We start from the raw sequence: 24,414 nt of genomic DNA on the forward strand, positions 1-24,414 counted from the left end.
GTAGACCAAAATGATTGTCCTAATGAGTTATGGCCTTCGGAGGCTCCCGTAGCGCCACACAGCTCCAGCGGTACCTCCTACCCGGAAACTTGTCCACGCCCTACTTGGGCTCCGCCTTGAGGCGGCAGGACTCCAGAGCGCCTTCCACGCCACTCTCTGGACTGTACCCATGGCCACCTGCAAGGAGGTGAATGTGTCCGGCTTCGAGGAGTTCGACCAGGCTGTGAAGGAGCACAAGGGCAAGACAATTTTTGCCTACTTCAGCGGCTCTAAGGATGCAGAAGGGAAGAGCTGGTGCCCGGACTGCGTGGAAGGTGAGACCGGGACTGCAGGTTGCTGCACGGCACCAGTGGTGGGAAGAAGGCCCCTACTAAAGCCAGAAAGTGAGATTGTGACGGCGAAGATGGTCTTGTTCCCGTAGACCCTCTTCTGAGGGTCTACGGGAACATTAGGTCCTTATTCGCCACCCAAGGGTGGCCCACCTCGTGGGTCTCATGGACTGGAACCTGATTCTTTAAAATTCTCAGTTCTCCAAAAATTAGTGTCTTACGGGACTCGCGAGTTCGTCTTTCCGTTGTATGCTTTCCGATGTTCTGGGTGTGTCTTAAGGACAGTCAGGACTACGACTTAGTGATTCTCGAGTTCAAAAGAGAACACCTGACTTTAACATCCTCATTCTTACTGCAGGTTAAAGTCTACCAAGACTGAAGTAAGGGGAGGGGAAGTGGGGGCAGGGCACGGGCTGTCACAGTTGATGTGTAATTACTTTTAACTTCTTTAAAAAGCTGAGCCAGTGGTTCGAGAGGGGCTGAAGAGTGTTACTGAAGACTGCGTGTTCATCTACTGCCAAGTAGGAGACAAATCTTAGTAAGTGATCATGTATACCGTATCTCCAGATTCGGAAAAACTTAGGCTAAAGGGATCTCATATTTAAATGCTCAAGCTCTGTTTTAGGTAATGTCTGATAAGCCAAACAATTAGAATTACTGAATGCAAATTTAACATTTATGTTCAGCCACATAATACCATCAATGAATTTGGTCTGGAATAAGATCAGAATCTATTGACTTTACATTTTGTTTTATCTTAGCCACATTTTCTTTTTCTTTCTTTTTTTTTTTTTTTTTTGGTTTTTTGAGACAGGGTTTCTCTGTGTCTTTTGGAGGCTGTCCTGGAACTAGCTCTTGTAGACCAGGCTGGCCTCAAACTCTAAGAGATCCGCCTGCCTCTGCCTCTCAAGTGCTGGGATTAAAGGCATGCGTCAACACCACCTGGCTGTCTAAGCCACACTTTAAATGTAAACTTTGTAGAGGATGATACGTAAGTTTCAATCTTCAAAATGTTTACACATTAACAAAAGCAGTAATTATTAGTATACTAAATATAGATCTACTGTTGAATAATCTGTAATAAACCAAATAGTATTTTTCATGATCCTTTTCTTTTTGGAATAGCTGGAAAGACCCAAATAATGACTTCAGACAACAACTGCAAGTAACTGCAGTGCCTACACTACTTAAATATGGAACCGTGAGTATCTACCTTTATGTAGTGGCTATAATACAGTTAAAACTCAAGTTATTTAGTCTTGTTTGAAAAGATCATGACTCCCCCCCCCCCTCCAGTCAGGGTTTCTCTTTGTAACTAACAGTCTTGGAACTTGCTTTGTAGACCAGGCTGGCCTCAAACTGACTGCCTCCCAAGTGCATTTGAGTTTCAACATCACATTGTTGTTCATAATGCATCACAAAACAAGCTGGTACCCATTCCCCAGCCAATCCAATGAACTGTTACTAATGCTTTCTAGCCATAGTTAAGATTCTGTGTTCAGAAGAAAGGTGACTCACTCCTGGAAGCACCTACGTCATGCTTTCTAACTCCATTTTTAAGGTTTAAAGGGGCGCTCCCTTTATTTCAGCCCTGCCCCTAGGATCCTAAATTAAAGAGAGGGAAAGAAATGGCACTGGGCTTGCCATCTCTTGTTTTCAGTCTATGGGGCTTCCTGGTATGGAAGTTTAAGGCCCTTTGGGCCAAGTATTTTAATGATTCATCTTAAGACAAATATCTTAACTATTTCATAAAGCTTGTTATAACTAGTTGATAGCTCTTCCCCCCACCCCAAGAAAGGGTTTCTTTGTGTAGCCCTGTCCTGTAGAACTCACTGTAGACCAGGTTGGTCTTTGAAGTGCTGGGATTAAAGGTGTGTGTCACCAGGCCCGGCTAGCTGATAGTTTCTGATGGCAACATTTCTGTGTTCAAAAAACGTCATTTAAAGTAGAATTCACTCCACCCCTGGTAACATTCATAGCAGTGTTAAAACTTAACTGGTTTGTTCTGTTTTGTTTTTTTACAGCCTCAAAAACTTGTGGAATCTGAGTGCTCTCAGGCCAACCTCGTGGAAATGATATTCTCTGAAGATTAAGATTTAATGATAGCACTTTGTGATGGTAGACCATGCTTTTAATCCCAGCACTTGGGAAGCAAAGGCAGGTGGATAGGCGAGTTCAAGGCCAGCATGGTCTACAGATCGAGTCCCAGGACAGCCAGGGATATACAAAGAAACCTTGTCTCCAAAAACAAACAAACAAGATTTGATGATCACAATTGTGTGTTGATTTCCTGGTTTGCTTAAAAGAAGCCACATACTTGCTTTGAATTGATCAGTGTATGTCTAAACAATAAAGAATTAAAATACAAACCTCCAATTAGCTTTGTAACATACATCTTTAGTATGGCAGTGCTAGCTCAGAGGAAATATTGAAGATAAGACGTAATTTGCTAACTTCCAAGTCTAGCTATTAGGACTTTAAATTCTATGTATTTGCAAAACCCTTTCCTGCCTTGAAAGGTAGAACTTCCCTAAACCATTTAGAGAAGACACTTGGAATGCATATGCTTAATTCAGGCCAGTTTTGTTTCACAACTGTCTAGAATGTGATTCTCTTGGAATGAGACAGTCTGGTTCTCCAAGCCAAGGCAAGTTACTGTCTAAATCTCAATTTCTTCAAAAAAGAATTGTGTCAGGCATTGTAATGCACACCTGTAATCTTTCCACTTTAGAGGCTAAGAGAATCACAAATCTGAAGAAAGGGTAGAGTACAGTACCAACCAGACCTTGTCACAAATGAAAAGCCCAACTAATTCTACAAACAAAACAAAAATGTGGACTGAAGAGGTAGTTCAGTGGTTAAGAGTGCTGGCTGCTCTTCCAGGTTCGATGCCCAGCTCAAAACTGTATCTTACACCCAGGGGAATCTGATACTGTCTTCTGAGAGCATCAGGCATGCAAGTGGTACAAACATACATTGTGTAGGCCAAACATTCACATGACCTAGTAGCTATCCGTAAGCCCAGTACTCAAGAGATTAAGTTAATAGGCAGCCTGGGCTACAAAGTGAGACCCTGTCTCAAAAAAAGAGAAAAAATGAGGGCTAGAGAGATGGCTCAGTGGTTAACAGTACTTGCTGTTCTTCCAGAGGACCCAGGTTTGGTTCCTAGTACCACATGGTGACTCACAACCACCTTCAACTTCATTCCAGGAGATCGGATGTTCTTCTACTGGCCTCCTTGGACACCAGGGACATGATGCAAATATATGCAAGCAATTCACACAGACACATAAAATAAAAATCTTGAAGTAGAAACATTTTAAGGTAGTTTCTATTGTGGTACTTGTCAAATAAATGCTAACCTTCCCAAAGAAAGGTATTTTAGGCTCACCTTGAAGGACAAGAGTCCAATTAGTCATAACGACCAGTCTTTCCCTGCCACTACTATGTCAGCTATCTTACAGAGCAGGGAGCAATTGAATATGTCCTCTACTGCAGAAAGAAGGAACTCTGATGTAGTCCTTGTTCTTAGTTTAAAGCTCCTTGGTTCCAGGACCCCTCTCCTGAAAATGAGGTGAGACAGGGATATGGAACCTAATCTCAGTAAGGTTCCTAGAGATGACTTGGCTCAGGGTACCACTGTATGTCACACCCATGTTCTTAAACTGCTCTATAACACCTAACATTTACATTCTTATTCACTTGGTTCTGTTAAATGCAAAGGAAATATACAAATCCCCAGAAATCAAAGTAGAACAATTCTGGTTTAACAGAAATAATCTATTAACAATATAAAGCTTGTTGACCAAAAATAACACTAATGGTTCTGAGTGCTAGATAATAAAGGTGAGCAGGAAGAATCTTCCTTTACCAGTACTGTACAATAGCAATACATTATATACATGTCCCAAGAGCCAGGTCTGTCCCCAGCTCTTCATTTTCCTGTTGTGTTATTCTGCTGTTGCTGCTCTGCCAGGGCTTGCTGAAGACGCATCCGCTTCCGGGAATAGTGCTGCCAGTGTAGAATCTGCTGTTCATCAATGAATTTCGCACACTGAGCATTCACCAGCTCCTTTCGAAAGTGTTCATACTGGAGCAGTTCTAACATGTGTAAACACTGAGGGTACCTGGGTTTAAGTTCATAAGTTAATTATCAACATAATTTAAGGCATCCAAAGTTCTAATTCAGATACTCCCCTAAAAATGATCTTAAGCCTACAATTTCTTATGTTACTCCCACCATGTTATTTCAGAACATTACACAAAATTAAAGTTCAGAAACCTTTAAGTAACTTCCAGACCACACAACCCAGTAAACTGGTAAGCAATGTCAAAATTGATAAACCGTTCTCTTTTAATTTTCCAAGTGAGGAACATGAACACTTTTTAATTTAAAATTTTTTATTTCATTTATTTATTTAGTGTTTGTGTGAAAAGGAGAGTAAAGACATGCCATGGGATACTTGTGGAGGTCCCCAAGGGTTCCCAGGAATCAAACTCAGGTCATCAGGCTTGCAGGCAAGCACCTTTCTTTACTCACTGAGCTATCTCACTGGCTCTGAAGACTTTGAAAATAGTTATATGTTTAGTAAATACTCAGGAAACTTGAGAAAACCATGAACAAATATTGTGCTCTAACTATCCATGGGAATTATAACAAGAAATCATGTATATTCTAGGACTGAGCAGTACAATAGGATAAAAAGAAGCTAAATACATGATTATCAAAAAAGGATAAGGAGAGGGGGAAGTGCTGTGTCACTGAGCTGGAACTACAAAGAGTATGTTCTCGTGGCCTTTTTAAAAAAATATTTTATGGCGCCGGGCATTGGTGGCGCACGCCTTTAATACCACCACTCGGGAGGCAGAGGCAAGCGGATCTGTGAGTTCGAGGCCAGCCTGGTCTCCAGAGCAAGCGCCGGGATAGGCTCCAAAGCTACACAAAGAAACCCTGTCTCAGGGGGAAAAAAATTATGTTTATGGGTGTTTTCCTTGCATGTAAGTCTATGTATTACAGGCATGCAGTGCCCATGAGTGTCAGAAAAGGGCACTGGATCCCCTAGGACTAGATGGTTGTAAGCAACCATGTGGGTACTGGATATCAACCTGGGTCCTTTGGAAGAGCAGCCAGTGCTCTTAACCTAATGACCTATCCAGCTCCATCCTCATGGCTTTTAACACAAACACACAGAAATAGTCATAGATATGTATGTGTGCATATGCAAACATATACATACATACCATTCCTAGCTCTGTATGCACAAGGGCCTACAAACAAAAACACCGTAATATCAATGAGCACACTTAAGTCTCTAGAGCTTTGTTCTCAAATAGCATTTTCCAGAGTTCCTTGAAACAACTAATTCCAGGGCTAGAATGGACAAAGTACAGCATGAATGCAGGGTACAACATGTCAAAAAGAAGTGCTAATCATGGATGGGGATGTCACAAGTACATAAGAGCCGATCTAAAGGTGCTCAGCAGCCAATCCTGCTGGAATGAGAGCCAAGAAAAGATGACTGTAATCACAGGATAAAAACCAGAATCCAACTGCCAGGTGGTGGTGGCCCATGCCTTTAATCCCAGCACTCAGGAGGCAGAGGCAGGCAGATCTCTGTGAGTTCGAGGCCAGCCTGGTCTCCAGAGCGAGTGCCAGGACAGGCTCCAAAGCTACACAGAAAAACCCTGTCTCGAAAAACCAAAAAAAAAAAAAAAAAAAAAAATCAAAAGCTGATACTGATATACATGTCTGAATGAGTAACAAGGGAATGTTTTTCCTTGCTATAGAATTCTAACTAGTAAATATAGAATGATAGAAAATTCCACAGAAAAAAACTGAGGCAAGTATCTGTAACAGTGCTAAAATTAGGGAGAAGTGAACAAATGGGAGCAAAGTATAATGACACATGTATGAAGATGAAGGCTAACCTAAATTATTACTTGATTAAAAAACACTAAAATTCCCAGGTGGTGGTGCACACCTTTAATCCCAACACTTAGGAGACAGAGGCAGGAGGATTTCTGTGAGTTGGAAGCCAGCCTGATCTAGAAAAAAGCGTTCCAGGACAGCCAGGGCTGTAACACCCTGTCTCAAAAAAAAAAAAAAAAAAAAAAAAAAAAGTGAATAAAATTTATGTAATAAGATGTCTATATAGTCTCAAAGTATTTTCCCCACAAGTTACTTATTAAATACCAAACAGTAACTTGATGTGGAGAAATCTGGAAGGCACCACCTAATGCAATGGATCAAAATTCACATTACTAATAAGACAGACTTCACCTGTCTCTGGATTATGACAAACCAAGAAGGACAAAGTAACAAAGTATCAAGTCAGTGTTTGGTCAGCCTCAGAAAGAGAAACAGAGTGAGAGACTAAGTGGGAAGTAGGAGACAGGGAGGCAGAGAGAACAAGGAATTCAAGACTAAGAAAACAGGATGACAAAATGTAACATATAAACCTAGACCGGATGCCACACTAGATACAGGACACTAATAGGACAAGAGACAGAATCTAATGGGGTCCATAGGATACAGAGTAGATGAGCATTAATGTTCTATCAAAATGAAGATCCTGGCAGTCTCATTCCAGTGCAGCTTTTGCCTCTTTCAGAATTACTCAGAAAAGTCAAGAGAAAGCTACTTTCTCTTCTTGCTATCTCTCTGCTAAGCATGCCTCCCTAACACTTTGAGGTTCCATACTTTCTTTGCCTCCCTTCTGTCCCACTGCCTTCCATGTCAGCTTAACTCCTTCCATTCTCCTCCTTTGGGGTATTTTCTTGTAAATGCTAATAATAATTTTGTCCTGGAGCTTTTAAAAGGAGGAAAGGGGATGAGAAGGTGATAGGAAAATAAGGAGGAGGCATGGGAGGCACATAGGGGTGGGGGGTAGGAATGGCTATGGCTGCCACTGCAGAACCAATGCTATGCTTCTCTTCCAGTAATGGCTTATTTTTTATATTTCAAATAAAGAGTTTTCTGTAATTGTAATAGCTTAGCCCAGAATGCCCTATTCCCACTATACTAGCTAATTCCCTTTCATGGCACATCAGTAATTTAAAAGATTCAGCTCTGAGTATCAGGTAGGTAGCTTTAAAGACATTTAAACCTCTTAAGTTCAGTTTCTTTATATACAAAATAATATAACCTGCAAGTAAATGGCCTTAAGTAGCATTTAGTCAGTAACTAGAATTTAGGCAGTGATCATTTCCTTGTCAATTTTATAGGAAACAACATTCTTAATACATTAGACTACACATATTCTGACAGGCTACAACACACTAACTCCAAGTATACAGGATTAAATAGAAGAGGTACAAATGGAAAGACTCACATTTTGACTTTTGGAAAGTAACCAAGACATAAACAGAGAAGTCAAGTGAAAGCATTCAATTCATGAAAATAACTGGTGGATTTTAGTTGGTATAAAGCTCCCAGGAATTCAACGATTTGACTCCCAAACATCTTCCACTCAAAAACAGTATAGTCAACCTATTTTAAATTATCACAAGGAAGAAAAATGCCATGTGGTCTGTGTTACCCTGACCACATTTGAAGGCCTATGTTTAGTTTTTAAATTTGTATTTATTTATATGCATGGGCATTTTGTTGCTTATCATGTATGTATAGTGCTTTCATAGCCGAAAGGCATCAGAACTTATGGAGCTGGAATTTTGGATAGATGTGACCCACCACTGGGTGCTGAGAACAAACCTGGATCCTCTGCAAGAGCAGCAAGTGCTCTAAGCACTAACCCATCTCTCTAGCCACCCCTCTCCCAAATTATTTTATCTTGAGCCAGGGTCTCATTATATAAACGATTATATAACCAGGTTAACCTCTCACTCTAGAGATTTCCCTCTGCTCCTTCCAAGTGCAGGGACTAAAGGCATATACCACTTGGCTTGGCTTATATTTAGTTTTTTTTTTTGAAATGCCAGATAATCGAAGGGTTCCTGAAAATACTGGAAACCATGGCACTAAAAAACTGAAGGCACCTGAGAACAGATGTTTTAAGAGAAAGACTGCTGCTGCATGTACTAGGTATCAGAAAGCAGGCCACATGCTGGGAAGTCTAGAAGGGACAGTATTCCTCAGCTGCAATCAACTGGTGACCTATAAAAAAGAAGGCCTCAGCGCTTCTCAAGGTCCAAGAGTTGGAATTCTGTTACATAAAACCTTCCCATCTTTAAATTTTGGCAATTATTTTAAAAATCTAAAATCATGTGCAGATAACAATGAAACTGACCAACATGGGTTAATTCACAATCTCTCTTGAGTTTAAACATCTATAGCTACTATCTCCAAGAGGGCACAGATTAATAGAAAAAAAAATCTATAAACAAGGAGGTCTGTCTGATAACAATATAAGGAAGAGTTGTCCTTCTGGCTATAATCTCTGGCTATCAGTGAAGTAAGCTTCCTCTAATAGAGTGACATATGTTCGCTGGAGGCCTCCAACCAGAGTATAGTTAGTTATCATCCAACAATTCTGCTGGTAAGACTGAACTTGAATTGAAGGTGACTAAGGCTTTTAATACCCAGTCTGTAAATCTGCTAGCACTGTTATAACAGCCTAATAACTTAAAAGTCTCTCCTTCAGATTCCTAAAGGAATCAATAATTGCATCATAAAGAGCAAATCCGGTGCAATCTGTTCTACAGGCAGTCCAGGATCAATTCAGAAAAGTGACTAGGATATAAAGAAAAGGCTTGAAATGTTTCCCTCTAATTTTTAAGATAGGGTCTATGTAGCCTTGACTGGCCTGAAACTTGCTACATAACTAAGCTGGCCTAAAACTCACCGGGATCTGCCGGATCTTCCTGAGAGCAGGGATTAAAGGGGCATCAGGCTAAAATTTCTGGGTTTGTTGTTGTTGTTGTTGTCCACCCTTTTAGGGGAGGGGGAGTTCAAGACAGGGTTTACCTGTGTAGCCCTAGCTGTCCTGGAAGTAGCTTTGTACACCAGGCTGGCCTTGAACTCAGAGATCTATCCACCTCCACCTCTACCTCTCAAATGCTGGGATTAAAGGTGTGTACCAGCTTGTTTTTCTTTTTTAATTAAGACAAAGCAGAGGGGTGAGTTCAAGGTTTTGTTTTACCATTCAAAGGGATAGCTGTGTAGTTGTGATGTTTCTCACAATTGTCTATCAAACAACTTGACAGTGTTCATGTTTGTCTTTCTTTTGTTTACAGTGAGTTAATGTGCACGATACATTTAGCACAGTACTTGACACATAGGAAACTATAAAGAAGACAGTAAGTCTAAGACTCCCAGAAAACACCACTTCTTATATGTTCATTTTCAGCTTATGGCTATACCACTACATTTTAGTAGTTTATAGGTTGGAAGGCATTAGAAACCCAGAGAGACAAGGGGAATGCTAAATGACAAGTTCAGACAGACCAAATCAAATCAGAGTCTTACTCTAAAACTAGTTACTGGATTTTATCCTACATGAATAGAAGTGGCATGTTCTGATTTATACTACTAAGACAGTAAATTGGTTTTGACAGACAACTGTTTGGCTTTGTTTGGTTTGAAGGGAGTGAGGTAAGAATGACAGCAGAAATAAGTGAGATTACTGTAACAATTCAAATTAGAAATGACAATGACATGACATGAACTAAAAGCAGAAAAATTCAAAACATAGTTTGCCATTCTGACACCGAGAAAACTGCTAAATATAAGCACTTCGTATTTATAATAAAGTATACACAGATTTAAGATTATAAAAATTAAACTTACTTTAGATACTTGGCATATTCTGGTTCTTTCCAGTAAAGCAAGTACTTAAGATAATTTACAAAAGCTTTGTCTTTGAAGTAACCTCTTTGGGCAAGAACTGAAAGGCATAAAGAAACAATCTGTATGTCAACCAACTGCTGGACTACTGACTTGTAATCGCTACAATAAAGTAGCTCTTTTAACATTCCTACCATCAAAACACAAGGAATTAAAAAACACAAGTCCTTGTTTGCTCAGTTAATAACTACAGACCATCGAAAGTAAAATCCCATTCAAACATACCGAAGTAAATACTATTATGAATTCCATCTCTTCTGTCAGAAATCATTAACAGCTAGCTACTCAACTTAATGATGTACTCGACTTACAATTAAGGTAATTTGGGTTGGCTAAACATTGCACAAATTCCAACTCCAACTGAAACCGAAGTCGATTTCCAGCATCATCTAGGAGAAAAAAGTAAAAGACACCCAAAATAAAAGTCACGATACCAATGATTTGTAGAAACAAAAACAAACTGCCAGTGAGACTGCTCAGCATGTAAAGGTGCTCACAGAAAAGTCTGATGACCTGAGCTCCATCCCTGGAACCCGCAGGGTTGCAGGAACAGTAGACTCCTGCAAGTTGTCCTCTGACCTCGGCATGCACCGCCCACCCCCATAGGAATGAATTTATGAAACAAATACCAAACTGCAGGAGAGATTTCCTTAGAAATCTCAGAGTGGAGCCTGGTTTAAAACAAAACAAGCCGAGTGGTGCATGCCTTTAATCCCAGTTCTTGTAAGGGGGAGGCAGGAGGATCTCTGTGAATTCCAGGCCAGCCTGGTATACATAGCCAGTTCCAGGCTAGGCAGTAGTACATAGTGAGACCCTGTCTTCAAAACAAAACAAAGATAATAAATTACCTAAAGTTAGTTGAGAAAAATAAACGAAACGGCTATTTAAGGCCACTATGGGAGGATGGTAACAGAGATCACTGGTTGGTCTGTAATAGCTGTGCCACCCCCAATGTTAGCGTTACAACCACAACTACTAACAGTGATTAAGTTAAACAAAAACAAAGTGCTAAATAAAAGCAGGAAGCAAGATGCAAAATGATTAAACAGCGGGGAGGAGACGGTAATCCGTATCAGAACCATACACGTTACAAACATTTCAAGCAAGTTCACGGGAAAAGCTCCATAGAGCAGACAATTGAAGGGCTCGGTCCTCTCCCTCAGTCCCACCCCGGCCCGCGAGCCAGGGAGTGGAGGTGTGAGCAGCCCAGGAGCAAAGATGTCGTTCACACAGGCCACAATCAGAGACAACACCGCCTTCTCCCCCACCGATCCCAACTCCTTAAGGATGCCGGGTTAAGCCCGAAAGACGGCGCGGGGAAACCGGAGAGAAGGGGGGAGGACCCGTTCCCTCGGTGAAGACTCCAGGAGCACGACACCACGAACCTGTCTCCATAGCGACGGCCGCGGCCATAACCAGAGAGGAGAGAGACGCGAACACAACCAGCCCGACCCAACCGCGGCTTCAAATGGTGAGGGAGGATCCGGAAGCCACGGCTCTTATTTCCGGTCGCGGGGCATGTGGGACGCGAGGGCGGAGACAGCCTCCTTCTGAGGAGAGAGGCCCCGCCTATCTGTGTGGTCTGGGCCGGCAGCCTGAGCAATTATCTAGCGGCGCGTGCTGGAAGAGCTCGTTGCTCGCAGATCCTATGTGGCCCGCAGCAGCCTACACTGACGTAGCTCATCACCCTGACGTCACCGTCCCTTGTGTGACGTGACACAGAGCATGAGTCTTGGGCCTCTGTGTCCCTTCTGACCTGGGTGTGCCAGCAGGATGGCCTCGCCCCTTAGGAGTAAATCCTTCGCCCCGCGAGTGGAAAGCACCCGCCAAAAGGAAACGTCGACTATCCGCGTGGAGACGTCGTCCCACCGCGAGGAAACGTCATCCCACCGCGTGGAGACGTCCTCCCGGCAGGTTCGAACGTCTTCTCGTCAGGTGGAGACCTCTCAGCGCCACCGAGAGGGACCCTCCCTGACCTCCTCCGCGAAGCGACTCCCTAGATTCCTCGAGGTATCCTCCCAGCACGTGGAAACCTCCTCGCAGTGCACGGAGACGTCCTCCAGCCACGTCAGGGCGTCGTCATCCCTGCGGGTGGAGACGACTGTGCACCGTGTAGAGAGCCCAGCCAGGAGGGACAAGCAAACAGCTCGCCAGAGTGCCAAAATGACCCGATGAAGTGGCCATGGCCCTTAGCCAGCACTGAAGTGTTTCCATTTGCCAGCCAGCCAGCTTCCAGGAGAGCCAAGCATCTTTGGTTTCATGGAAACAGCCTGTAAATCAATGTAAGAAACAGGCTGTGGTTTCTGGGTGCTGCCAACATGTATTGAGATTGCATCACCTTAGACCACCCTGCTGTTGACCCAGTGTACTATTTAACTCGAAGCCAGCACAGAAGGGCTTCAGACTTGCGGTGCGTATATACTCGGCTGATGATGGACAAAGAGGCTCTTTGAGTCTCTGCACCAGGTAAGTTTCGTAGCCTGAGGTCCCTCTAGAATGGTTTGACCACTTGAAATTTGCGAAGAAGGACCAAACTTGTCATGAATTCATGACCACTGGCTTGATTATATAGTGCTTGAAACCAATAGAACAAAGAATCATCTTTCATGGATTATTAATTGACCTTTATTTGTATTTCATAATAAGCTTTCCTATGTTAAGTTTTTATACACAGTACTCCACATACAGGCTTTTATTATTTTTTAAATAGGTCAGGGGGTGTTGGGGAAAAAAAGGCAAGTCAATTAATAAAAAATATGCTAAGAAGGGAAAGTGAAAAGAAAGCCATTGGCACCTGACCTGAAGGGTGAGGCTGACAGAGGATGGTTACTGAGTACCTACTGTGTGCTAGGTACTAGTCAGAGCATGTCAGCGATAACAGTGGAGAAGACTAAGATCTCCCTGTAGTGAAGAGGCAGAAACAAAGGGGAAAGCTAAGGTCTCTTGTGCTCATGTGAAGGAAAAGGTATCTGGTAGAGAACAGGGAAGTTTCTCTAGAGAATACCGTCAGGAAGAGCCTTGCTAATTGTGTGGGTGAACAGTGAGCCATACCAGGAACTGGAGGGGAGTGCGTTCTAGATAGGAGGAAAAGCCAGCATAAAAAGTTAGTGGGAACAAACTGAAGATGTTTATGGAACAGAAAGACCAGTTAGAATATGAGAGTATAGTAATGAGAGAGAGAGAGAGAGAGATACCAGTTCATATGGAGTCTTGGAAATCACAGCAAAGAGTTTGAATTTTATTCTGAGGTCATTAAAAAAATGATGCAAGGGAGTAAAACTGTGATGCAGTTTGTTTCCGTCATTGGTGTGATGGTACCCTAGCTGGAGTGATTTTGTCTCCTGGGATAGTTGACAGAGGTGTGTATATTTGGAGACAGCATGGAAGTTGTTACTGCTAGCCTCAAGTGCCTAGAAGCCCAGGATGCTGCTATCATCCAGTGCTGTACAACAAAGAATCGCTGTGCTGAGAAAATTGATAGTGAAGTTGAGAAACATGGGAGGTTCTAGTAACTTTGCTAGAGCTTGGCCCCACGGAGCAAACCCCTCACTTCTGCATTGCAGGATTGTGGGAGGCCTAAAAAATAATATTGGAAGTGTAGTAATAGTATCTTCTTGTGAGGAGCAAAGCAAGAGCTCAGAGGAAGAGGATGTGTGCTCTGTAGGAACCCTCTACCTCTCCTCAAATGTATGTGATATTTACCCCAGTACAGAAGATCGCAAATGACTCTGATTAAGCAGAGTGAATTAGAGCACTTGCTACTTCCAGGTACTTTTTAATCCCAGGGAGTGCACTGGGTTCTCCCCTAGAATGGGGGTTTAGGTCAGAAGAAATGTAATAACTGTTATAGATGCCATAACCACCACACCCCAAAGCTACCATGATGGTTCTCCGCCTCATAAAACTGCTACTATTAACAAAGAATTAGCCTTTAGAATGGCGGTCTCTTCTGGTTTACTAGCCCTTTTTAATATGCCCAACTGTGCCTTAAAACACAAATGAACAAAGCAGTTGCTTCTCTTTAACAGGGTTCCTCATTACAAAAGTAATATGTGTCTAATGTAACAAAATAAACCAAAGACTTACAAAGAAACATTTAATACTGTATCATCTTTCCTTTCCTTTCTAGCCTGGAAATAATGTCAGAAATGTGTTTGTTCCTCCTTACTTTTCTCCATTAATAAGGATTCTTGCTTCTGTTTCCTCTTTTAGTAGTATCTGGAAGACTGGCTGTGACCTGGAAAAGCCAGACATCTGGCTTCTGGATCATTGATGCTTCAGGAAGGGCACAGGATTCTGGTAGATTCTCTGTTGTCTGTCTCTTAAAAGAGATTTTTATCTAGGTTTCTTCTTCTACATTTCACTTACTCATGTTTCAAAGCTGGAATGGAAAGAGAGATACATAGAGCAAGAAAGTGTCAAAAAAGTAATAGATATGATAAAACCCACATTTGCCATGACACTATATTATACATTCCACAGCTTCAAAATGACAATGTGTGCTGATGAAGGTAATTGTTAATGTACCTGTTGACTTTGTAAATGTGTGTTAATGTTAGCCATGCTGTGTTTCATCCTTGCGTAATTCTCTGTAGGAAATAATGCTGCTGTACCTGACACATGTCATACAATGTTAAAGATAATGTGTACAACAATAATAACTAAAGAGCAGTGTTCTCCATTTGCTTTAACGGCACAATCTAATAATTGGGTTTACTATACTAGGTAATAGTGTGTCTTGTTTTCAGTTGTACCACCCAGGTTAGTTTGAAAAACTAAATAAATGCAAATTCTTGCAAAGAAGTCATTTCTTATTCTCATAATCTTTTTTATATATCACCTGAGGGTGGTTTACAATATTTACTGCCTATTGTACTGAAAAAAAAAAATGGCTGGGCTTGTGGTACACACCCATAATCCCAGGACTAGGAGAGATTTATGCAGGATTGCCATGAGTTCCAGGCCAGCGAGGCCTACATAATAAATATCAGACTGGTCAAAGCTACAAAGCAAGATCCTTGCTCAAATAATAAAACAAAGAAAGAAGAAAAAGGAAGGGCAAGCCCAGTAAGATGTCTTGGAGCATAAAGGCACCTGCTACCAAGCCTGATAAACCTGAGTTTGGTTCCAGGGACTCACATGATAAAAGGAAAGAACAAACTCCCAAAAGTTGTCCTCTGACCTCCACACATATGCCTCCCCCCACCCTCCTCACCCAGATACAATATATTTAATTAAATTTTTTTTAAGATTGGCATTGGCAGGATCCTCTTTTCCCTAACTACTCCGGCCATGGGAAGAACCAGGAATCCAGTTTAATGAGGTGTTTTTCTCACATCTTCATCTAGACTTTCCAAAATTCCTGTTCCCCCATTCTTTCTATTGCTTCCAACCTAGAATAGCTAGTACAAGTATCCCAGCCCTGAATGTTTGGCCCAACCTCTACTATGTTTAAAGGCCTTTGCCTCTGCTTTCCTTGCCTGAGGCCACAGTAATCAGTGGTTAGAATTGCATGACTAAAAACAGAAAACCTGTCCCAAAGTGTCAGAAATACAGTTTGTCTCTCCCATTGTAAGTCACACAGTATTTCATTTAGTAACAGCATCAGATCAGTCTGTTGACTGTTTTACCACCTGTATACAGGACATTGGTTCTGCATGCTTGCTTATTACTCTGTCTTAGGGTTTCATTGCTATGAAGAGACAACATGACCACAGCAACTCTTAGAAAACATTCAGCTGGGGCTGGCTTGCAGTTTCAGAGCGTCAGTCCATTGTCGTCATGGTAGGAAGTATGGTGGCATGCAGGCAGACATGGTGCTGGAGAGGAGCTGAGAGTTGTACTTCAGGAACTGCAAGCAGCAGGAAGAGACTGTGAGCCAGTAGGCCTGTCTTGAGCTTCTGAGACCTCAAAGCCCACCCCCCAGTGACACTTTCTCCAACAATACCACACTTACTCCAGCAAAGCCGCACCTCCTAAGAGTGCCACTCCCTGTGAGCCTATGGGGGCCATTTTCTTTCAAACCACCACATACTTCATGGTTGCAAGATAGTTGTGTGTCTGCAGCTCTCTCCTACCTGCATTCCTCTCAGATGGAGTGCACAGCAGAAAGAGCAGAGTGATTGTTCTTCCTACCAGTGTGTTTGCCATGTTAGCTGGGAAGAGAAACCTTTATCAGGGACTTCTAAGTGCATCTCTTTGGCCCAAGCTGAACCATACATGTTATCTTTAGCTGCAAGGGAGGCTGGGACGACAAGTATTTAGCTTCCTAGCCTGAATGGTGATAGAAAAGGGGGAAAGGCTGGTAAGTGATACTCAGTGAGCCAATTTAGTGTTGTCTTCATGTTGCTTACAAGCATGATAGTCTCTTTCAGGTGATCTTCAGCCTCTGGTGTTCTCAGCAGTGACTTTGTTTCTTCATCTTTAACATAGCATTGATCAAACTGCTCAGGGCCTTTTCTGTCATTGATGCTGTGGAGTAGGACATGTGAAACACATTCTTACAGGTTAGTAACTCTTTCTCTCCCCCTCTTTCAGAACATTTAGGACATTGTTTCACTCTCTTCGGATTTGCATTGCTTCCAACAATAACAACGAAAGCCTTTGTTCCTCTATAGAAAGGCTTCCCATGGCCCCTGTTAGGTGTGGTGTGCTCTCTATTGTTGGTGGAGCACTTTATGATCTACTGGGTGTAGTTTATTTCCCATGTCTCGTATTTAGGGTTGCTTGTACCCTTGAAACTTTGGTTTAGTGGTCTTCATAATATTTATAATTGGAGGGCCATTATTCCTTCAAATGTTTCTTACCAGCTTCTCAACAGGCATAAAACATGGGTCTAATAAGCCTCGTGGAAGCTATCTCACCTATGCACTTTTGTTTTTTCTCTCCATATTTCACTGGCTAGTTTGTAGTGCATCTGTTTTCATGTTTATACTAATGATTTTTGCTGCAATGTTTGACCTATCACAAATGCCATCCAGTGTGGTTTTTAAATATTTTTTAAAAATTTTACTTAACTTTTTATCTCTAATAGTTCCACTTGGGTCTTTTAAATTATCTTCCACACATAAATGAATTCCTCCACAATTTTTTTTTTATCTTCTTAGCATGTTTGGCCTTCCCTGTCATTAATCAAATATATACAATTTTGTTTTAATAACCATTTTATTTATCCTTGTTTAATTCTTTCATCTATGTAATCTTTATATTTTGTGATTGTTACTTTCCATGCCTGGTTATTTTTATTTGCATGCCAGGCATAGTAAATTTTAACTTTATTCAGTGTTCTGTAGTTTTCCTATTCTTGTAATTCTTGAACTTTGGTCTAGTCACTTGTAAGTTATTTGCAAGCAGTTTGTTGTTTGTATCCACTTTTAAGCTGTTTTGTGAGTTCTTGATTTTAAATGGATGGCTAATGTTCTCTGAGGCAGAAACTTTCTATGTCTTCTCTGGATATCCCCAAGATAGGAGATGTGCCGCCCTGGCTTGGGGGAACAAGCTCTGTTTTTAGTGTGTGCCAGCTTTGGCAGTTTCCTGCCCTGAAGCAGTTTCCCTATATGAGCAATGATCAATACTCAGCTGAGGGTTTGCTGGGCACCTGCGCAGTCTCTAGAGTTCTCTGTCCATGCAACTTTCTTGTTTTCAGTAGGAGGCCCTGTGAATCCAGTGCCGCCTCTTCCACTCAGGATGGTGAAAGGGCCCTGCAACAGCTCCTCTCTTGCTGCAGACCAGGGAGCTGTAGCAATCACACAGCTCAGGTTCATCTCTTCAGCTATTCCAGGCCAGAGGGAAGCCTGCTACTGCACTCTGCCTGGAATCCTCCTCCTCCTTATTTAATACAGATTTTGCTGAAGGTTAATGTTACCATTTCATTTCTAGGTAACAGAAAATGCAGGTGGGATTGTGCACAAATCTTTATGGTAGTTATGGCCCAGGAATGGAATATATCACAGTCTCTGAGGTGCACACAATGGCTTTCATTTTCAAAACAGCCACACTATGTAGCCCAGGTTGGCCTTGAACTTTGTTATTCCTGTTTCCACCACCTGAGTGCTGCCATTACATGTATGTGCCACCTTGCCTGGCTTATTGTGTCTCTTTGAGCAGATGGTAATATCATTTTTTCTGTGAAAAATAATTGCATTGTGATAAGTATAAAAACATTAGGAGAATATGGGAGCTTAAATATAAATGCCAATTATCAATGCTATTAGCTGTACCAGTTAGAGTTTACCCCTTGGCTGCAAACCCCAGCAAATTTCTTCTCTACCTGTGGCTCTTTGCTACTCTGCCACCAGAGGGCACTGTAGGACGCATTCTCTCTAGAGGACCAGGGACTATTCCTGCCTGCTGCCTTCACAGTGCCTCCTTAGGTTTCCTGTGAAGTCCCTGAAACCAGCCACACTTCATACTGGCCGCTGCAGTTCCCTTCCCTTAGAGGCAGCTGAATTTAAATTTCCTATTTGAAGAGCCTGTTTTATTAAACATAACCTTGGAACATCAGCACCAGACAGTTATCCGTTCTCAGAAGTCTGCAGTTTCAACTCTCCAGGGGTCCTCTGAGTTTCTCAGCTTTGGTCATTCCAGTCTCTGTTCTCCTGTCTGCTACTGAGCATCATTGTCACACAGGTTCCCCGGCTTCCTGTCTAAATTGCCTGTTCAAAACCTTTGCTCATTTTTCTTTTCAGTTTTGCTTACTGGTTTGTTTATGAACACTAAATATTTTTAGCTCAGATTTTATTTGCATTATATACATATTCTTTTTCAAAAAATAAAAACTTTTATTTATGTGCATGTTTATATGAGTGTATGTTATGTGTGTGCTGATTCCTATGGAGGCCAGAAGAGAGAGTGGGATTCCCTGGAGCTGGCTGGAGTTTCAGGTAGTTGTGAACTGCCTGATATGGATGCAGGGAACCAAACTCTGGTCCCATGTAAGAACACCACTCAACTAATGAACCATCTCTCCAGCCCCCACACGCATAATCTTAAAAGTTTAGGGATCATTTTCCTCTTTGAATTTTAAATCTAATTTTGTTTTTTGGGTTTTTTTTATTTTGTGGTAGCAGTGTTGGGTTTTTGTGTAGTAGTGGGTTTTTTGTTTGTTTTCCAGGATAGGGTTTCTCTGTGTAGCCCTGGCTGTCCTGGAACTCACTTTTGTAGACCAAGCTGACCTCAAACTCAGAGGTTCTCCTGCCTCTGCCTCTGGAGTGCTGGGTTAAAAGGTGTGGTGCCACCACCCAGCTCTCTTTTTAAACATCAAAAGACTGTTTCTCACCTCCCACTATGTGCCTTCATCTTGCCTGGTTTCTTCCTTTGGTTTCATTTTATGACTTGCAACAACGTTTCTGTCTTTATAAACTGAGCTGCCAGAAATACTGTCCCAGTGACTTTAACCTTCCAGTCAAAGCTATTAAAGGCTGGAGAAATCAGTTTAGTGGCTCAGTTAATATTTTTAAAAACGGAGGAGCTGGAGAGATGGTGCAGATGTAAAGAGTGATTAAGAACACTTACTACTCTTACAACCCCAGTTGAGTTCTGAGCACCCAGGTTGGGTACCTCTCAATGGCTTATAACTCTGACACTATGGGGTCTGTCAACCTTTCCCTGCCCCCATGGGCACCTGGACACCTGTACACACACACACACACACACACACACACACAGAGAGAGAGAGAGAGAGAGAGAGAGAGAGAGAGAAAGTATTTTTTAAAAATTAAACAAGACTGGTGAGATGGCTCAGCCGGTAAAAGCTGAGTGAGCCTGATAGGTTGTGGTCCACCTCCTGGACCCATGGTAGAAGGAGAAAAGGAAAGTTAACCCTCTAAACTCCACATGGATACTGGCATGAGTGCATCCATTCTTAGAGTTGTCAAACATGCATACAATAATAATAGGAAATAAAATCTAAAAATTAAATGAAATCAAACAGAAATTAGAACACATCATTTTTTGCTTAAGAGGGAGGGAGAAAAGGAGGCCAGGGCCGAGAGTTACGAGTTTTTGCTATAGTGTTGCAACAAGGGAACAATTGGCTTCTAAGCCCATCTAACAAGTGTCTAGTACTAGAACATTTGGCAGGAGATGGATAGTGAGACATCATTATTAAACTAAACAAAAGAAAACATGAAGTCTAGTTAAGGATTGGTAGACTTGTTGAAAGACATTAAGGGTCATTTGTTCACAAGGTTGACATGAACTGAGTACAAAGATAACTGACTTCCCAGAAGAGGTTATCCCCATCCATCAGAAAATTGCTCAAGTGTTTGATTGGAAATATAATCGATTCCCAAAATGAGGTCTGTAGTTTATATTTACGCAATATCCCTGCACATGTCCATATGTGGACAGTCTATTTTATGACTTAAAGACATATATCAACAAAACTTGTGTTCCAGAACATATGTGTTACTGTCAAAGTATGAAAACCACTATGCCTCCCCCCACTTTATTTTTAGAGATGGTGTCTCACTACGAAGACCAGACTGGTCAGCCTGCCCTGCCTTCTGAGTGCTGGGATTAATGGTGTGTACCATCATGCCTATCCACCAGTCTGTTCAAGGGTTCAAGAATTCTTTAGAGCTGAGATCTATCCATGGGTGCTTTCACCTGCCATTGTCTGGAGAAAACTTACCCATTTTTGCAGGCACTTGGTACGATTCCTCTGGATACTCTCACAGTTTCACCTGCCTAACTACTAGACTAAGAAATCTGTCCACCCCAGGTTTTACCTGTGCTTCGTAAGATTTCATTTATAAACAGATCCCGATCCTAAAATAAAATGCTCAAAAATCAACAAGCCACCCTGATCCCTATGTTCTGTGAAGAGACAGCCCTTGGGTCATCTGCAGGGCACTGTCCTCATTCATCACCAGAGTTCACCAGAGGAAACTCACATGTTTAATGTCAATAGCCTGTCCATATTGTCCTTTAAAAAGTCCAGGAGAGAGGGACTTAAAGCTCCTTATGTATATTCATTGATGGGCTTCCAAACCCAAGGCTACTTCATCCATTACTTAAGACAGGCTGTAATCTTAGGGTAGAATACATTTCTACTGAGAGTCACTGTCAAGAATAGTGGAGAAAAGGGCATCTCTGAGGTCTCACCCCTCCACTCCACCCTGCCAACCACCCCCAGGCCAAAGCCAGCTCACTTGGTGCCATACAGACAATGAACAGCAGAGGTCAGCCAATCCCCACACAGCTGCAAAGGTTACAGAAACCAAGGGGGGAGGCACGCAGGCAAGGCCCTGTGATGGAGACTGGGGCCATGGTGTTCATCTTGGAAAATCAAAGAGTCACTGGACATGCCCATGTGAACTCAAAGGACTCTTCTGTCCTCCCCAGTTCTCGGGGGACAGTTTGACACCCCCAGAAGTTTGTCTACTGGCACTCTACCCCAGGTACTATTGAAAACACCTATGCCTTCTTCAGGACTGGATGAGGTAGGTCAGGAGACTAGTGGTTAAAAGGTTGAGTTACCTTACTCAGCATTCCTGGCCAGGAAGAAACAGCGCCAGAATCCAGACATGGGCAGGCTGCTCTGGTATGGTGTCCTAAAACACCAGCTGTTGCTACATAAGGACCAGTTGTCTAGCGCTCTGCAATGCACTCAGGAGGAGTCTTGGAGGTCATCAGGAGAGCAGGGGACAGTCAATTCTAACACAAAGTCCAGGCTGGTGCTTTGTTCTGCTATGAGAAGGGCATTAAGAGCCAGGATCAAAGGATGGGAAGCTACAAAATGACATGTTGGGCTCAGAAAAAAATGGAAGAGTTTTTCAATGTGCTTACTCTAAAGTCTTAAATCTACAGACATATCTAGAACCCAATCCTCCTCAGCCAACCCATGGAAACCCAGGTTTATGGCCCCAGAAGGTGTCAGAGTCACAAAGAAAACTGCTAGAATTGAGCCCAGCTTTGATGTCCTGGGCCACTGCCCCCACCCCATATGCATACACAGTGATAAGCTCTATGACTCTTTCTGTAAAAACAAAGGGCAGACAACAACTTAGACACATGAAGTAGGAATTTGGACTGGCATTGAAAAGGAAGCCTGGAAGGCCCCAGGCAACCCTACACTGAAGGAAAGGAAGGTAAGGAAGCCAGGAGGCACATGGTCATGTCTTCCTCACCAAGGTCTTTGACTATTTCCTCTCCTGCTGCTCCCTCACCCAGGTTAACATAGTATCTACCCTCCCCTCTGCCCAAACTGGACACCCTCTTCTGTACCCTTTGTCCACCCAATCCACCCAAACTCATCATTCTCTTCCAGACTCTGAAGAGCTGTCACCACCTGGGCTTCCCAATCACATAGTCTTTCTCCAAATCTATCTTCATTGACCTCCCCTCCTGCTGGTTCCACTGTAGGACCCACTGGTGGCTTCTCAGTCACCATCCTTCCTGGCCTCCCTGTATCATTGGACACTGGAGATAGTTCCCTTCTCCAAGTTCTCTCCATTTCCATGAGCTGGAACGCTTCCCTGGCTCCTCTCAGTGTATCTTCAATGCATCTGTCTTCTCTCAATTTCTCCTCCCTGCAGGAACCCTGCAAATGACCCCAGAACTCTTTCTTGGGCCTGCTGCTTTCACTTGGCACTCTGCTTAGCACTCAGTGTCACCTGCTGCCTGGCTATTGATGTTTCTCCCACCCAGACCTCTCTCCCAGGCAAGCACCAAGCCTTTGTGGCCTTGTCCTGTAGGAAGCCAGATTCATCATCTAGTCAGATATCTAGTCAGATGTCCCCAAGTTCGTCTCTTTCCTGTGCATGTGTGCGTGCGTGCGTGCGTGCGTGTGGTCTGCTTCTTTACTCGGGTGTTACACCAAGTACAGTTTTGTCACTTATGGCAGTTTGAGTGAGATGTCCTCCATAGTCTCCAGCAATGAACTCTTGGTCTCCAGCATGTGATCCTGCTTGGGAGGCGTGGCCTTGCTGCAGGAAGTACATCACTGGGGTGGGCTTTGAAGTGTCAAAGATCCTGACCATTCCAGTTCCCTCTGTGCTTCCTGTCTGTGATTTAAAATGTGAGCTCTCAGCTTCTGCACCCAGCATCCAGCTCTTGCCCCCGTGTCTTCCCTCCACCATCATGAACTCTAGCCCTCTGGAACCATAAGCTCAAATAAACTCTTCCTTCTATAAGTTAGTTGCCTTGTTGTAGTGTTTTATCACAGCCACAAGAAAGTGACTAAATGTCTCCTGATTAAATATGAAATCCCCCTTCCCCCCAGTCACCACTGTAACTCCTGTATTTCTCCATAACAGCTGTTGAAAGACCTCAGAAGAGGTACTTTCGTAGAAGGAGACCCGCACCCAGGAATCAGCGAAACCACGAACTCTGGATGTAAGAGCAAGAGGGTTTATTAGTAGCGCTGGTACCCCGGGGCTTAGCTTTTGGTAGGCTAAGCCCCGAGCCAAGGGAGAGGGGTCCTTATATAGCTAAAAAGCACAGTGCAGAAGCGAAAAGCATAGTTACAGGGATTCTATTGGACAATTTAATGAGGTACAGAGTTATCAGTATATTCTCAAGGTCTGCACCTGGTACAACAGACCCAATTCCCCCCTCCGCGTCCAAATGGCTGACCTTGGGACGGAGGTTCCCCATCGGGCGGGGAGGGGGGGCGTCCTCTCCCCGCTCGGCCCCAGCCCCGGGGCGCGCGCCAGGCGGGCGGGCCTGGGTCGAGGGCCCCCCGCCTGGGTGAACCGGCTTGGGAGGGAGCCAGCCGCCAGGCGTGTGGGAGTGTGCGCGCGTACGGGAGTGTCACCGAGAGAGAACCAGCCAGGGGGCGGGGTCTTTCACTGTCATAACAGTTAATCACTCACAGAGCAATCATGACTGTCTTACATTGCCCACTGAAGGGCAGCAGCTTTTAAGTTGTTTACCATGTACCCCCAAACCTGTAATGGTACCCAGTACCTGGCAGCTATGCTGTGGGTGTCTAAGGAATGAACAGATGAGTGAATGAATGACCAAGATAAAATCAGAGTCCTACGAGTTTGGACACAGAGACTGATGCTGGACTCTGCTCCAACCAGATCCAGATTGACTGGCATAGGTTCAAGGGCAAAAAAGTCATGGAGACCCACAGAGACTTAACTTGCCCCATGCCTCCTGTCCTTGTGTGAGATAGACTGCCTATCCTCCAGGCCCTGCTCCAGTTACATCTCCCCAGGAAGCCTGACCCAGCCCTCTACCTCAAAGTCTCCTCTTGGTATTTGCTCTTCCCACCACTGCCATCTCTGTTGACTGCCCCCATGTGCATGCTCCATAGTTTCCCTTCCTTGTTTG

The 24,414-nt window shown here is 43.1% G+C and overlaps 3 protein-coding genes across 3 annotated transcripts; 2 read left to right on the top strand and 1 right to left on the bottom strand.

Moving 5' to 3' along the window:
- The first annotated feature begins 22 nt into the window (after window positions 1-22).
- On the top strand, window positions 23-2,705 carry Txndc17 (thioredoxin domain containing 17). Its single transcript, XM_027426846.2, has 4 exons — window positions 23-314; window positions 786-867; window positions 1,455-1,530; window positions 2,354-2,705. The coding sequence occupies exons 1-4, from the start codon at window positions 170-172 to the stop codon at window positions 2,420-2,422; spliced, it is 372 nt and encodes a 123-aa protein (XP_027282647.1). The 5' UTR covers window positions 23-169; the 3' UTR covers window positions 2,423-2,705.
- A 933-nt stretch (window positions 2,706-3,638) lies between these two features.
- On the bottom strand, window positions 3,639-11,686 carry Med31 (mediator complex subunit 31). Its single transcript, XM_027426845.2, has 4 exons — window positions 11,517-11,686; window positions 10,443-10,520; window positions 10,075-10,171; window positions 3,639-4,456 (listed from the first exon to the last, which is right to left on the bottom strand). The coding sequence occupies exons 1-4, from the start codon at window positions 11,542-11,544 to the stop codon at window positions 4,264-4,266; spliced, it is 396 nt and encodes a 131-aa protein (XP_027282646.1). The 5' UTR covers window positions 11,545-11,686; the 3' UTR covers window positions 3,639-4,263.
- A 32-nt stretch (window positions 11,687-11,718) lies between these two features.
- LOC103163142 (uncharacterized protein C17orf100 homolog) lies at window positions 11,719-14,934 on the top strand. Its single transcript, XM_027426843.2, has 2 exons — window positions 11,719-12,597; window positions 14,344-14,934. The coding sequence occupies exon 1, from the start codon at window positions 11,905-11,907 to the stop codon at window positions 12,304-12,306; it is 402 nt and encodes a 133-aa protein (XP_027282644.1). The 5' UTR covers window positions 11,719-11,904; the 3' UTR covers window positions 12,307-12,597; window positions 14,344-14,934.
- Window positions 14,935-24,414: the final 9,480 nt, after the last annotated feature.

The sequence above is a fragment of the Cricetulus griseus genome, chromosome 7 (assembly GCF_003668045.3).
Source record: "Cricetulus griseus strain 17A/GY chromosome 7, alternate assembly CriGri-PICRH-1.0, whole genome shotgun sequence".
In the NCBI taxonomy this organism is placed as follows: domain Eukaryota; kingdom Metazoa; phylum Chordata; class Mammalia; order Rodentia; family Cricetidae; genus Cricetulus; species Cricetulus griseus.